Source organism: Phaeodactylum tricornutum, chromosome 11 (genome assembly GCF_000150955.2).
Source record: "Phaeodactylum tricornutum CCAP 1055/1 chromosome 11, complete sequence".
In the NCBI taxonomy this organism is placed as follows: Eukaryota; Bacillariophyta; class Bacillariophyceae; order Surirellales; family Neidiaceae; genus Phaeodactylum; species Phaeodactylum tricornutum.
In genome coordinates, this window is record NC_011679.1 from 819722 (window position 1) to 834081 (window position 14360).

Sequence of the window (14360 nt, forward strand, 5' to 3'; positions counted from 1 at the left end):
GTTTACCACTCACTGTCCTAACAGTGATCTGTCCTACAGTTGTACTTTGGTAGTACTCCGTAACAACCACCAAGCCCATATGACAAGGCCATTGCTTTCTCCACCAACGGACACAACCCCATCTCTGAAGCTGCCGCCGTTTGGGCTGGCTACAAAGTCATTGCGCACTCCGGCCTGCTTCCCCAGGATTGAAAAGACTGGCAAAAACTACCTTGTGCTTCTCACACGCTTGCCAATTTTCAGGCCCACTTCTTGCTTGCCAACAAAGACCGGCGCCTCACAGTCACCACCGGCTCCTTGGGCTACGCCAATGTTCTTGCTGCCACTCCCTCTCTGGCTCCCACGATTGTCTTGGACACTCTCAGTCTTCCTTTCTCTGCGCTTTCTGTGCCTAGAATTGTGCAGACTTGTAAAAACATAAACACATAGACTTTTCCTAGAGAGTTACATTAGTGATATCAACCCCATATGAACGCTTGACGTCACGGTATAGTAGAATGCAACATGCAAGATGGCTGATGGTAGTTTTGACTGCAGATATGGTATCTAACAAACTGCCATTTTTGTTCAGGCTCTGAAGTTTCTCTAGTACAAGCTAGTCAACAATATCTGTGAGTATAGCGGCCTGTGTTGTTCTTGACGAGCTCATCTTGAACTTGTCAAATCTAGCCTGACAAGACTGAGATATATTCTGATGCTGCGGTCATAAGGAATGGTATACTTCTTGCCAGCATGTCAGTTGCTTTGATACCAAGAATTGGACTAACAAAGTAGTGTCCAATCTCTATCAGTGGGACATGCGTGCTCCTGCCGTACGTTACAATATACACCAATGTACACCATATGGACAGAAGTGCTGTTAGGAACAGAGCCTGGTAAACAGAAGAGGGCGTTGTTACAAACAACCGGCAATACACCTAGGGGACGTAGGGACTATAAAACTCTACTTGTTGGCAACACTCTTGTCACCATATACTACCAAAGTACACCGTGTGGACAGAATGCTGTTAGGAACAGAGTCTGGTAATCCAGGGAGGGCAATATTAGAAACAACCGGCAATACACCTGAGGGACTTGGGGACTATAAAACTCTACTTGTTGGCAATGCTCCCTTTTTGTTAGGCCATGGATACAAGGACCTGTGCATGAAAAGCAGTGTGGATCAAAGAACTTACAAACAATGATTGAAGTATTAGAGCTATAAACTAGTTCTCATTGATCTTCCAATTTGCCAAGACACAACAAAACCCAAGGAACAAATTCAACTGTACACAAATATCTTTCTTCCGTCAAAGTATCCTTATACTATGACGCGCGCTCACATATACTTATAGTGGAACCGAAAATATCTTCATAACATGCATGGCGCGGAAAATGGAGCGCATTGACTTACATCCGTTAGCCAGGCAATGAGTAGTGTCTGTCCCACATAGTTGCCACCGTCAGAACATCCCAGTCGTCGTCTGTACGACGCTACGGATAGAGGCAATGTTTTTCGGATCATTACCGAAATGTCATTTGCGAAGGCAGTGCGAAGTGACACGTGTATGCATTTAAGGATGCAGCAACTGTGACACGCAAGACGACATGTCTTGCCGACCAAGAAATCATCTTTACATAAGCGATTTTCTCTATTATGGTCGTCCCTTGAGAGGTAAAGAAAATACCTTCTCCACGTCTACAAACTGGGATTGAATCGAAGCAGATAAGTCTGCATACAATCAAAGGGTCTCATGTTCATCTGCATTCATTTGCAGTCATCTGGATTCTGCGGGATCAACGCATAGAAGACAGTACAGAGGCTACGGTCTCCATGAATATGATTGACCAGAACATTACTATCCCAGTGATGTGAATATCCGTGGAGAGTAGTACTGATTCTACTGAGACTCCTAAGGGAGCTCCAAGGGATTTGTTTGCACTCAAAAAGATTACATCCATATTTGTCTCTACTCACAATTCTAAATTCAGTCGAGGTCAAACTGATTGAGTTACCGATTAATTACAATACAATCAGGGCCTTACGAGGCTTTCCCCTTTATTCATCTTACTCTCTCATTGTATCAACAATACATTGCGTGAGTATAGAAGAATCCGTTAGCATGGCAACGGTTGAGTCCCAAAACAGTCACATCATGTTTCTGAATACTCAACTGGGATTGGACCTGTCCGAAACCATCTGTGTCCGGATTTGTGGGCAAACACACAAGATTAGTTTTAAAAGGCTCGCCTGGGGTGTCACGACCCACGTAGTGCGCGCCATCACGCTAACCGGTACTCAAAACTGTAAATCTAGTTGACAGCAGTCTATCAGGCATTGCTCCTTGGCCACTTTTAAACTTGATGATACTCTCACAGTGGAATCTAGAACATGCAAAGACAAAATAGAAAGAGCCACTGGCAAACTGTGCTACCTACTAGGTAAGTTGGCCAATGAAGAATATAGCAGCAAGGGAGGAAATACACACTGTATCCTCCTTTGAGCTTTCTACGGTGTCACGGTGTAGTACCATGTGATACGTCTTCTAAGGATGTCCGTCCAGTAGACGTCAACACGGTGAATGGCAGTTGGAGTGTTCACAAGGGAGAAGTGAGTTGTATGGAAGTTAATTCGGTCTTATTGTATGGATGTATAGCAAGCTGAAAGGGAATTGTAGAGACATTTCAGAGAAAACGGAGCCTGCAAAATCATTCAAGAGAGAGCAATGCAAGAACATTTAAGATTTATCTTACATTAACGTTTTTCTTCGACCATATTGCCACGTTTCCTTTACACTACCACGAAACGTCGTGGAGCTCTTGGAAGTCTGAACCACGGTAGAGTCATGAGTTTTCTTGAAATCAGAAAGTCGAACCAAGGCGTAGTCAGGAGAGGTCTTGGAATCAGCCACCCATCCATACATATCACGACAATAATGAATAATATAACAAAGAAAACAACATATCCATTCGTTCATGATGAACATAAGAACAAGGATAACAACAAACCTCCTATTGTTTTTACAAGAACCTTTCGTCAAGGTACAGTGTGTTTTGTTATCCGAGAATTCGATCTTGTATGAAGCTATTTTAACAAGCGTCCGACCTTGCCTGTTCTTGCGCGGTCACAAGAATCGGCAAAAATTTTCTTTTGGTCAAGCTGCTTTTTCCAAGGGAGATAAAAGTTCATTCTGCGGTTCAAGTTCTTCCCACATTTCGATTGGGTAGTCCATCTGCGTACGTTCGTACATAGCTTGGTCGAATTGCGAAATATTTCTGATGTACTGTATTGCCGCAGTACTCAATTTAGATGCCTTTAACTGAGCCGGCAGTGAGTTATGGTTGTACACGCGCATTTCGGCTGCCTTGCTGGCGTTGCCCAGAAGTACGTGCGCCAACAGGGGTTCCGTCTCGGTCGACAAGGTTTCGGTCCGACCAATCCAGTCCATATCTTGCCGCATCATTTCGTAGATGTCAACGCATTCTCGTTTTTTAACATCGGGACGTGTAGCGTTTTTGAAAATTGTATTATGGTCCTTGACGAGTAGCAGGCATTGGAGATTAGGACTCGCGGTGGCCACCAGCGATTTTTCCGTCGCAGGCCAAAGCGGCCAAAAGCAGCCTTTCTCGCCAAAGGAACAGGGTTCGGCGTAAAAGAAATTGAAATTTGAAACGGCGAACGAAACTGGCTCACGCAGGACAGTAAATGTGAAGAGCGAAGTATTGTACTGTGTCGCAACAGCCCGCCATTTTTCAATAGCATTGTGCAATGGTTTCATACCAATACTACGGAATCCGTGGAATTCGAGAAATAGGATAGGTTTCGTTGGATCTGTTGGCTGGCCTTTGAGATAACTTGTAGCCTCAACAGTATAGTTTTTGAAGAGTGCCGGTGTATCGAGGACCCAAAGACGTCGTACACCCGGCATTTGGGCAACATTACTCCTGATTGTGGTTCCTCCCGTCTTGGCGACATGAAAAAATATGACCACTCCTCCAGTTTCAGACATGTCTGGTAGCCGCTTCTTTACCCTTGGAGTTACGGCAAGTTGTTTGCCAACATTCTCAGACAAGAAGGCGACCCTTGCATTCTCAATGCTTACGGCTACAACGCCCAACGCGGCAAGCAACAAAACCACTTGGAATATTCGATTCTTGATCGGATTTGGCGGGCGTACCTCTTTCCTCTCTGACAGCATGGCAGCTCCTTTGATCGCGGTCCTTCTAAATCCTTTCTGAAAATTCACTGTCAGGAGATGTGAGCATGGCCGTTCCCTGCTATTGTGTATAAAAAACAAAGCGAGAAGCTCGTACCACAGACGCAGGATGTACCGGACTGGCGCAGCCTCGCCATCCATTTGCCAAAGGAACTATCAAACGCAAGTCTCTGGCGCGCGCTTCTATGTATTTTTTTTAAATTCAGAGAAAGAACGTCCTTCATGTTCAAAATTTCTCAGATTTATACTTTTGAATGTCTCAAATTGCGAGACATACACGTTTCTCCAAATAGCCGTTCCTGCGTAGAGAAGGAATCGCCCCTAACCGCCTATTTTCTGTGCCCACAAAAGGATATTACATTAACTCGAAAAACGGAATCACAACCAGCATTCCTTGTCTATGGTACTCCCTCTTCAGAGAACCATATCTTGAACCTATGCTAACAGCAACCTGATGCCTAATAATGTAATATCAGCTTGGTGTACAAATTTTCAGGATGGTTGACTGTAAATTAAGGAATGATGAAGGGAGTGCATATCTGAAAATATGGATGTGGAGTCAAGCACTTACCTATGATACCATTGTTGCCCTAGAGGTAAATAAGACTGCACAAGTGACAGAAAGCCAATTTGAAGAGACTCTCTAGTGTCTATTCTCATGGACAATATCCTCATATGAGGGTATGAAAAACTAGCCCCAAAAAACCAATGGAAAACAGATGTACATTGTGTTATTATTGCAATAAGATGAAAAAACTACCTTTCACTATCATAGTTGTTGCAGTCATTATAGCTGTGTTGATAAGACTTACCACTGATCTTAATACCATGCAGTGATAACTTTAACAAATTTGGCACTCATGGACAGTTTGCAAGTGCATGGAGAAGAACATTTTACCTGTATCAGTAGGACAAATCCACTGCTCTTTTGACTTTTCTGGCCTGTCTTTGGAAAGGAGGCAACAATACTTTGTTGGTGGTGGTAGCAACAGCAGTTCCTACAGGTGGCATTGTCTTGATGGCGGGGTCCAGAGTGGTGACCAGATTTCAATACTCTTCATGTGAAGAATCTTCTCCTTTGTACAGCCATCTCCAAAATCAAACCTTGCAAACAAGCCATCCAAATTAGGGTTACAGGAGAACAGACACTAGACTGATGATTAGTCAGAAGAAAAGGTCACTGAATCATAGATACCAGTAAATACAGGTCACCATAGGATATCAAAAAATTACTGCTTTTTAGCTATCTAGAAACCATATCTTTATACCGGTAATGGAGAATGGGAATATGGTATAAGTGGAGCACCTCTTGGCTTGATACCTAGATACTTCTTTTGGAGTCAAGTTCCTGTTAGAACAACAATTCTCACGTCTAGAATCGTTAAGTAAGGAGGTGCGGAAACTTCCTTAAATAAACAATTACTTAGGGTGAATCCTTGTTGTTCGTTAGAGAACCGTGGATCGTGTACCAGCTAGGTACGTAGGAAAGGACAATAGTCGTTACCTAAGTAAAGCGGGACGACGAGAAAGATTCGATCACACAAGGGAACCGTCACGTGGTTGTTGCACACCAAACAATTGGGATCGGGATTAGCGATCCGACTGTTGATGGTAGTCAAGTACGGTTGACAATACAAACCGACGGGTTTCCGCAAGGGTGAACAATCAGTCTCAACGAAACAATCGGACGAGCAGATCCCTACATGTAGGTGGCAGATCTCTCGACAGGAAAACCACACAACAAACACAACACGAGTAGGACAAAGGAATCTCAACGGACCAATGAGTAAGACCTACAAATACTACCTTTGTTGTACAATTGTATGGGGGGTGACAATAGTTACTTGTTAAGAGTATAAGAGACGGCTGTGTTGGCGGGCCCTTTTCAAAAATTGTGAGACTCTTTACACAGAGATCAGATTCCGAAAGAAACAAACCAAAGTCGCAAATCAGTACAGCACCTGTAGAATTGTACGCCTGGAGTTTTCCTTGTGAGTGATCCAGATACTTATGACACCATTCACACTTGTGACTGGGAGGGATAATATGTACGATGCATACAGCATTGGTACCATTGTATTTGTGCACTAACAGTTCCTAGCAAAAGCATATTTGTTGGAGCCACCAGTAAATGAGTGTTTGTATCCACCTTGTAGAATGTAATAGGTATGCTATCAGCTCATATATCTGTGCATCTTGTCAATAGTAGATATGAAATTATTCATTCAATATATCAAAATGGATGTAGCCAGTCAGAAGTTCAAGCAAATGTGGGCATGTTTTAAGGATACTATGACAACAAAAGAAGATTTGGTTACATTTGGATGTGTTTCTCATTGTCAGGTTTTGCTGTGTATGGGCAGAATTGGGAAACAAGAGCTAGTTTAGAGCACTAAATCTTCAATCATTGTTGTATATGTTCTTTGATCCTTAATGCTTTCTACGCATAGGTCCTTTTGATGCTGTCCACCCCAAGGAGAGCATTGCCAACAGGTAGCGTTTTTAAGTCCCTAAGTCCCTTAGGTGGATTGCAGGACATTTGTAACAACACCAACCTTTGTTCACCAGACTCTGTTCCTAACAGTGTTCTGTCCCACACTCCGTGACAACATGGCTGAAATGCTTTGATGTTTGCAATACCTGATCAATTGCTCCATAGTAACATTGTGACATGACATGGCTGTACAGAATTTAGAACACTGCAGAGTTTTGCTCTTGAACCTATTTAGAATATCCATCCTTTGTCAATCTGAGACACTTTCTGCATTCAACGAAACAAGCAGGTATAAAGAAAACTGAAAACTCCCAAAAATGCAAGTGTTGAAGGCCTGCTTATTTTTGTCAATGATTTTGTCCATTCCGCAAAATTTGAGTCATGTATAACCCATTGGGTAAATTACAGTCACAAAACAACTATGCACCTATGCAAAAATTTCCAGTTCTGGCACATTTTTGTACAGCAGTGACAGCTACCAAGAAGTCAAACGACGCACGGCCGCGGCGGCCGGTCGCTCCTTTGACAAAGGCGCCTAAGACGCGGACGACCGCAACTACCAACCCAAAGAAAAGAAAAGAGTCTTAAAGAAGAGGGTATCAAAATGCATGAAATACTGCCCGGGGCTGTGCAAGGCAGACGCAATCAGTACGCCCAGACGGTGCAAAAGGCCATGAAGCCGCATCCTTTCAAATTGCTCAACTCGTCATACCAAACTTTCAACAATTCCAAAATGATTTTCATGGCATGCTTGGGCTCCCTCTTAGTCAGCAGCTCTTCCATGTTCTGTAGTACATCACAAGTCGCTACTACGGTTTCAGTGCGTACTGGCAATTGTGTGGGAGTGTCTTTTCCCAAAGCGCCATTGGGGATGCAACCAGAATCCGTCACGGAGACAGGTGTGGCAGAGATTTTCCTTGTCAACCTCCACGGCAGCCTGTTTTTTTTAAACGAGTGCTGACGGGCTTGGCAATGTGCCCGGACATGGGAATATCTCTAGAATGCACTGTGCTGGACCTTTTACCTGCTCACTCACAGCTTTGCCCGAGAACAACGGCTTGTGGGGTTCTTTGTTGTCCGAAATCTCTTTGGGGGCTTGCAAGTAAAAGCTGAGCTCCACAAACGCCCTATTTGACAGGATGAATTTGTGCTGATCCCCCTTACTCTCAATGCCTTGCGTTGCTTTCTGTACTTTCTCCTTTTTGTCGCCACTGCCCAATGCCTCAGCCAGTGTTGTATTTTGCATCTTGACAAAGAAAGAGTTGGCTGCTTGTTATTCGCAGCTATCGACGTTTTCGATCAAGGATGTGGGGCTGAGGAGGAGGCAAGTTTCATGGAGGGAGCTGCTGAATTGAATCATATTGGCTACGCATAGTATATAGGGTTGTTCTTAACTAAAAAGATTACTTAAAGTTAGAAAGTATTTCCCACGAGAATAAAAACGCTTAGAATCAGTGTGATTTTTCCCAAATAGCGAAAATTTCAACCCTGCTTATCCCAAATAGCGAATTTTCCCTAACATTTACATTTTTGTAAATTAACTTTCAAAACTACCTACGGTGACGGTTTTGTTGTACTCATACTGTACGACATCGTTTTGACCAATAGCATATGGCACTTCCTCTTACGTCGGGCCGTCGTGTGACTACAAGGATTGTGACTCACCTTCCTGACAGTGAAGATCACAAGCTCCTGTCTGTGGCGGTCTCGAACGTGTGTTCGCGTCTCTGCCGCGAATGTTGACCATGGCGGCACTGCTGAGCTGGTGATAGCTCCGACATGCTTTGAAAGCTGTTAATTGTTCCACAAAAGTTAGCTCCCCCAGTTTACAGCCATCTGTCTTGATTTGAATCCACGGCGAGCTTCATTGTGTCCCAGGTTTAGTTGCGACGCTTCTGTGTCTACGGCTTTTTCTCCGTATACCATCGCTTCATCACAACATTTAGAATGCTGGCCAATTCGATGGCGATGTTCCTGAATTTTGCTGTTCTGTTGATCTCAAGGGACCTCCTTGTTGATGCTTCATTTGTCGGTCCTTCCTGTTCGACGTTCCAATCTCGACATTCCTCAGCCGTTCTAGCCACACCCCGCGAGGAAGCCGAAGCACTGATCGAACGGGCCCGGAAAATGCGAGAAGAAGTTGCCGGATTGGAAGGGCGTCCGATCGAACAGGTCGAAGCCGAAGCCAAGGCTAAACGAGAAAATCGACAGCAACGAGAAGAGGCTGCCGCCGCTTCTCGCCAAGCTAAAAAAGAAGCTGTTTCTGAGCGGAAAACAGTCAATGGTAGTTTCCTGAGCGTACCTGAAACCTTTGACGATCAAGTGTATCAAGCAAAACAAGCTGTGGAACGTGCGTGCAAGGAAGGAGTGACTCGGCAAGTGATCCGGTTTGCTTTAGTACCTCCTGGTGATGTTTTGAACGAAGATCGACAGTGGCCCGGTGGAGCTCAGCAAATGTACCGGGAAGCTGCTGGGCCACTCACTCGTGAATTGCTTCGCCAAGTACGTGTCAGTCCGACTAACGCAAGTGGAGATACTGCCGCAACGTCCTGGACAAACAAGCCTAACGTTACATCGCAGGATATCTGGGATTTTGACGGATCGGCTTGGGTAGCGGCTACATATGAAGGTACCTACAACACGATTCAGGCGATGGTGTTGCCGAATACCGACAACAAGTACACACTGGATATCCAAGGCATGAGCGAATCTCTCGGGATGGGTCAATTACTGATTTTGGTGAATCCTTTTTGGAGAGACGTAGAAAGTTGGGGTTTTAATTTACTCGCGCCCAAAGCGAAGGCCCTAGCGCAGGAAATTATTTTTGACAGCGGCTTTGAAGAAACTTACGTCCTTTTACAGAAGTCTATACAGGGCGAAGACTGCATTGCGCTTAAGGCGTTTCCATACGATTGGCAACTTTTTGCGTACGCTGAAACCGATTATTGGCCATACGACCAGTATATCGTCCATTTGGGATCTACCGCAGAGGAACCAAAAAGCACTGACTTTGTTCCGCTCCTCCAACAAAGGGAGGAATTTCGGTTGAGCAAGAATATGCGGCAAATGCAAAGAATGCTGAAAAAGGATGAATGACAGAAAAAGTCCTTACGAGATGCCCGAGGAGGCATAACCGCCAACTGGTCTCTCTCTTTGTGTGTCTGTAAGATGAGAAACAAAGGAAAAGGAAGAACAACTGTTGAGTTCCATGATTTTTTGCTGCTGTTCTGTCCATGTTTTTAATGCTGGTAATTATATTTGGATTTTTATTAGAAATCACAATCGAACTGTATGTGTGATTTACTATTGGCCGAAAGCAAAGCTACAAATAAAATTTCGGACATTCCGCCTCTTCATCTATGCTCTATGTAGACAAACACGTAATTACTTACATTTACTTACATTAATGTAAAAGAAATTCCAAACGGCTGATGGTGTCTCGCTATTTTGGCTGATGAAACCAACTCTGTTACAGTTAGCTAGGTTACATCTCTCTCTCTCTATCCTTCTTTCTCTTAATGTAAGCAACCATTGGTCTAGCAGCACAGTGGATTCAATACATTTTCTAGCAGCGATTCTGACAAGGCCTCAATCGGCAAGAACGAGATGAGTAAACGATTCCGCCGTAAAGCATTTCTTTTCAGGGTATGCTTTCTAGTGTTGGCTGGGCAAGTCCTGCTACTCTGCCATAGATGGGCCGAGGAAGAACAGCAAGAACACTACTCTGTCGAGATATTGCCGAGAATTCATTTTACGCCAGCTGAAAGTAACTTATCACTGAAATCTTCATCCGCATTGATCACAGAACCCAGTTTTTCGTCCGGCAGCCAACGAAGGGATGAACTATCTGATACTTTATGGCCCGCAGACACTTTCCGCAATAGAACTTTAGTGGTTGTTCTGGGTAGTCTTCGCTGTGGGGAAGCGGCATGGAAGAGTCTATACCGCAATGTCCTGGATGTCAACAACGCTGATTTGGCCGTTATTACGCAGGCTAAACCAAAATCAGACAACAGCCGTCATACCGTATCTTTGCTGCAACGGGCCAAATATGTTTGGGAGGTACCTTCCTTTACCGACTGGGCGGATGCGTTGGACTTAATGGCGGGAGGAAGAGCCTGGAGGGAACGGGTACCAGAATATTATACAGACCACGAATCGGGTATTCTGGGTGGTGCCTTGAATTACTCTGGGAGCGGCGCAATTATCTTCTGGTACCGATGGTTCCTTACGGAGCGGATTCGGGAACTGAATTGGAAGTCTCGGTACGATCGGTTCGTTATTACGCGAAGCGATCATTTTTATCTCTGCCCACACGACATCAACGAACTGGATCCTTACTTTATGTGGGTTCCACAAGGACAGACCTGGGGTGGTGTCACCGATCGCTATTTGGTCGTTAATGCATCGAATGTTTTGGAAGCATTGAACATACTACCCCCCTTATTGAAAAACCCTTCGAGATACTCCAATTATTTGCAACGGAAAGTCAATACTGAGCATTTTTTGGCCATGCGCTGGCGCGAACAGTCGCTCTTTCCAGACAAGCGCAACAAGTTTCCCCGAACCATGTTCGTGTGTATGGCTCGCGAAGATGCCCTCACATCGTGGAAACCACTGGGCATCGAAGTGTTCCCGGGTGTGTTCACCAAGTATCACATCGAATTTTCGACGAGTCAACAGGCCTGCCGAATGTCTCGACAAGAACGACTAGACTTCATAGCACGCAAATCTAATTTATTGCCGACTTAAAAAAGTCACGACGATGTTGTAAAATAATTTCGTCTTAATTGTTGCTTGGGCTTTGGTGCAAATCGCGTGCAGCCCATTCGTCTGCGACAAGTCAAAAAGACGACATTTACCCTGAAGACTGACAAATGTGGTGTTCACGAATTCGCAATGCCTGGGCCTGATACAAGCCTTTTGTTTGGGGTTGGACCCAGTAGCGTTCCATTCTTACGTCTGCTACTCTTTGGACCACTACATGTATGATAGACTTGCGAAGTAACACTTTCAAGGGAGGAGTTGCGGAAAAAGATAACGTTGACCATACTGGTTCGTTCTCGCTCGCAACAGAGTAATGCAGAATCTGAACAAGATGTGCTTTTACATCGCATGGCCTTTGAACGGACGCAAGAGTCCCAGCAGTAGCTTGCAAGAAATACACGGGTTTGGGCACCTTCGGCATAGACCCGTGGCGTTTATTAGACTCTTCTAATAACTGTGACATCATAGTACGGTACCGAGGTTCAGAAAGTACAAGTTCATACCGATTCCAGGATGTGGTCATTCGAGAGATGACGACGGGGCAACAAACGCGAATACTTTGCTGTAGAATGTCTTTGTATAAGATGAGAGAAATGGGATTGGGATTACTGTCTTGGTTCGCAGAATCTTGTACTACGCTGCTCAGATCATTCTGGGAAAGATCTTGAAGGAAGTGCAAGGCTCGACATGTATTTTGATACTTGTTTATTCGTTTTCGACGGCTTGAATTTGTCCATTCGTCACGATCGTTCATCCTTGTATTAGTGCCAGTGCCCCATTTGTCATGATATTGAGACTTTTGGTTCGAGTCAACATTCCCCTCTTGATTGTCAAACAGTCGCTGAACGGCTACACGCCATACTGGCGAATTATATATTGCACGTTGAAGCGCAGCCTCCCAAAAGACATTTGAGTTACAGTAAGATCGAAAGGTTCGGGAAACGAACGGTAAAACGTTCGTCAGCGTGCTACTTCCGGTAGCGACGCTCTCGGATATTTGAAGCCTCTTTGAGTGAGCAATAGCCGACGAGCCCAGAAGTGTCTCCCAAGGGGCCACCGCAACGAACGACAAAATATGCGTTTGTACGTCTGGAGGAAGCCTCGCAAACAAACGAAAGGATCCCAATAAAGGCGTACTGCCAGGTGCAGATCGTTTTCCAACAGAGCGCCGCCACGAAATCAGTAGTCGGACGCACACACTGAATTTGCGAGACAAAGCTTGCCCCAATCGCCGACGACATCGGGCTGATGGTGGAACACAGTAGTCATCCGTCGCTTGCGTCATGGTAGAGGGCGGGGTTTTTCCTAAACAAACGGGGCAGAAAGGCGAAGGTGACGATTCTTGGGGGGTTACGGTGTTGCGATAGCTGATTGGATACGTTGTGGTGTGTCTACCTGATACATGATGTCGAACAGGAATCAAGCAAACTGGAAATCGGATCTTTGTATGTTTCCAAATGCACGAGAAGTGGCCGTCCACTTACAGTTAGTAATTATGGGAAATAGCCATGCCGGCATGCATGGCTTTGCGATTTACTGTAAATCTCGACTCCGAACCATGATTGAATTCACATGAAAATAGACGCTCTGGATTGTAGACTTATGAAAAAAGACATAAACATGAGAGGCAAACTGATTTTAATATTATCGCTCACTGCCTGAGGTAGATTCGGGAGTGAACGTGCATACAATTTGCGAACACCGAAAAAATCTCATTCATAAATGGGATATTCAGAATTCAAATTTTGTTTAAAGGCAAAAAGGACCAATCCATTGTTTATCCACTTGAAATATGCCTACCGGGACACCAACCGTGAAACGAGAAAACTTGAGTCCAATTCGGTCATAGTCTACAGTGGCAGCTTGACTGTGAGTGCAAAACCAAAGTTCTGAAGATCCGTGGCAGAGATGCAAGCATAAACAAATATTAGGATAACACACTTTGTGGGTACAAATGAGAAATCTATGTGAAGAAATTTGCTAATTGAAAAGTGGTGATCAGACCATGCCAAAATGGATCTTTAACAGCTGCCTTTTATGTTAATTAAATCTTATTCCTTAGAATCAAAATTCAAATGGAAGCCTGTCTAGCTAGAAGCATATACCTGAAATCTTGAGGCGACAGCTTACAGTTACGTCCTTCAAATCAGACTGGGTTAGTTGTCCACGCTCAAATTCATAGTCAAGCAAAGCCAAACAATTGCGTTCTCATAAACTTGGCTGATTGCAATATAGCTCTGACCTCCAAAGGAAATTGCTACTGTACCAGGAAGGTTTGACTGGTGTCCGCTTGTACAATACCCTTACGTCTTGTCAACTACTTGACTGTGAGAGTTGTAGCTACATCTAAATCCTCTCATTGGCAGTTTTGTGATAGGAAATGATTTCTTGGATACTAGCCCATTTATAAATCTTCGAAATTGTGCAGTATACTTGTATAGGTGTTGTAACAGTCAATGGACAAAAGGTTTGTCGGTAGTTAATGATAGATTGCTTGCTATACCATCCTTTTCTGTTTGTGGGTTTGACATGGTCTGAGCACCCATTTACAGAAAGCGAATCTCTTCAATACGTTGAATTAATGTAAGATGATTGTACATGATGGATTTTCGATTTTACGTCCGGAGTGCACAGAACGCAATCGAATTTTCTCAAGTAAATTTCGTCTGTCGACACCTGGATGACGTTGCGATGGCTACGAGATTTGACTTTTCGACTCCGAGCCGGATTCTCGAAAGTCCCGCGTAATATTATTTATTGGATGGCGAGGCAGCAGATCAAGATAAAACGATTCGATTATCCAAACTGTCGGTTCCAGTCTTATTGTATCTGACGAGTCTTGTATTACTGTAACGTCACTATCAAATTTATTTAGCCAGACGACTGTAAGACGTGATCTATGT

General features: G+C 44.2%; 4 protein-coding genes across 4 annotated transcripts; 2 read left to right on the top strand and 2 right to left on the bottom strand.

The window, feature by feature from the left end:
* Nucleotides 1-2971: 2971 nt before the first annotated feature.
* Nucleotides 2972-4178, bottom strand: PHATR_46925 (predicted protein; the record flags this gene model as incomplete). Its single annotated transcript, XM_002185925.1, has 1 exon — nucleotides 2972-4178. The coding sequence occupies one exon, from the start codon at nucleotides 4176-4178 to the stop codon at nucleotides 3135-3137; it is 1044 nt and encodes a 347-aa protein (XP_002185961.1). The 3' UTR covers nucleotides 2972-3134.
* Nucleotides 4179-7335: 3157 nt separating this feature from the next.
* On the bottom strand, nucleotides 7336-7936 carry PHATR_36990 (predicted protein; the record flags this gene model as incomplete). The annotated part of the gene is made up of 2 exons (XM_002185926.1): nucleotides 7336-7476; nucleotides 7727-7936. 2 exons carry the CDS (start codon nucleotides 7934-7936, stop codon nucleotides 7336-7338), a joined length of 351 nt encoding a protein of 116 aa, XP_002185962.1.
* Nucleotides 7937-8394: 458 nt separating this feature from the next.
* Nucleotides 8395-9977, top strand: PHATR_46926 (predicted protein). Its single transcript, XM_002185756.1, has one exon. The coding sequence runs from the start codon at nucleotides 8638-8640 to the stop codon at nucleotides 9784-9786; it is 1149 nt and encodes a 382-aa protein (XP_002185792.1). The 5' UTR covers nucleotides 8395-8637; the 3' UTR covers nucleotides 9787-9977.
* Nucleotides 9978-10296: 319 nt separating this feature from the next.
* PHATR_36992 (predicted protein) lies at nucleotides 10297-11442 on the top strand (the record flags this gene model as incomplete). Its single annotated transcript, XM_002185757.1, has 1 exon — nucleotides 10297-11442. One exon carries the CDS (start codon nucleotides 10297-10299, stop codon nucleotides 11440-11442), a length of 1146 nt encoding a protein of 381 aa, XP_002185793.1.
* Nucleotides 11443-14360: the final 2918 nt, after the last annotated feature.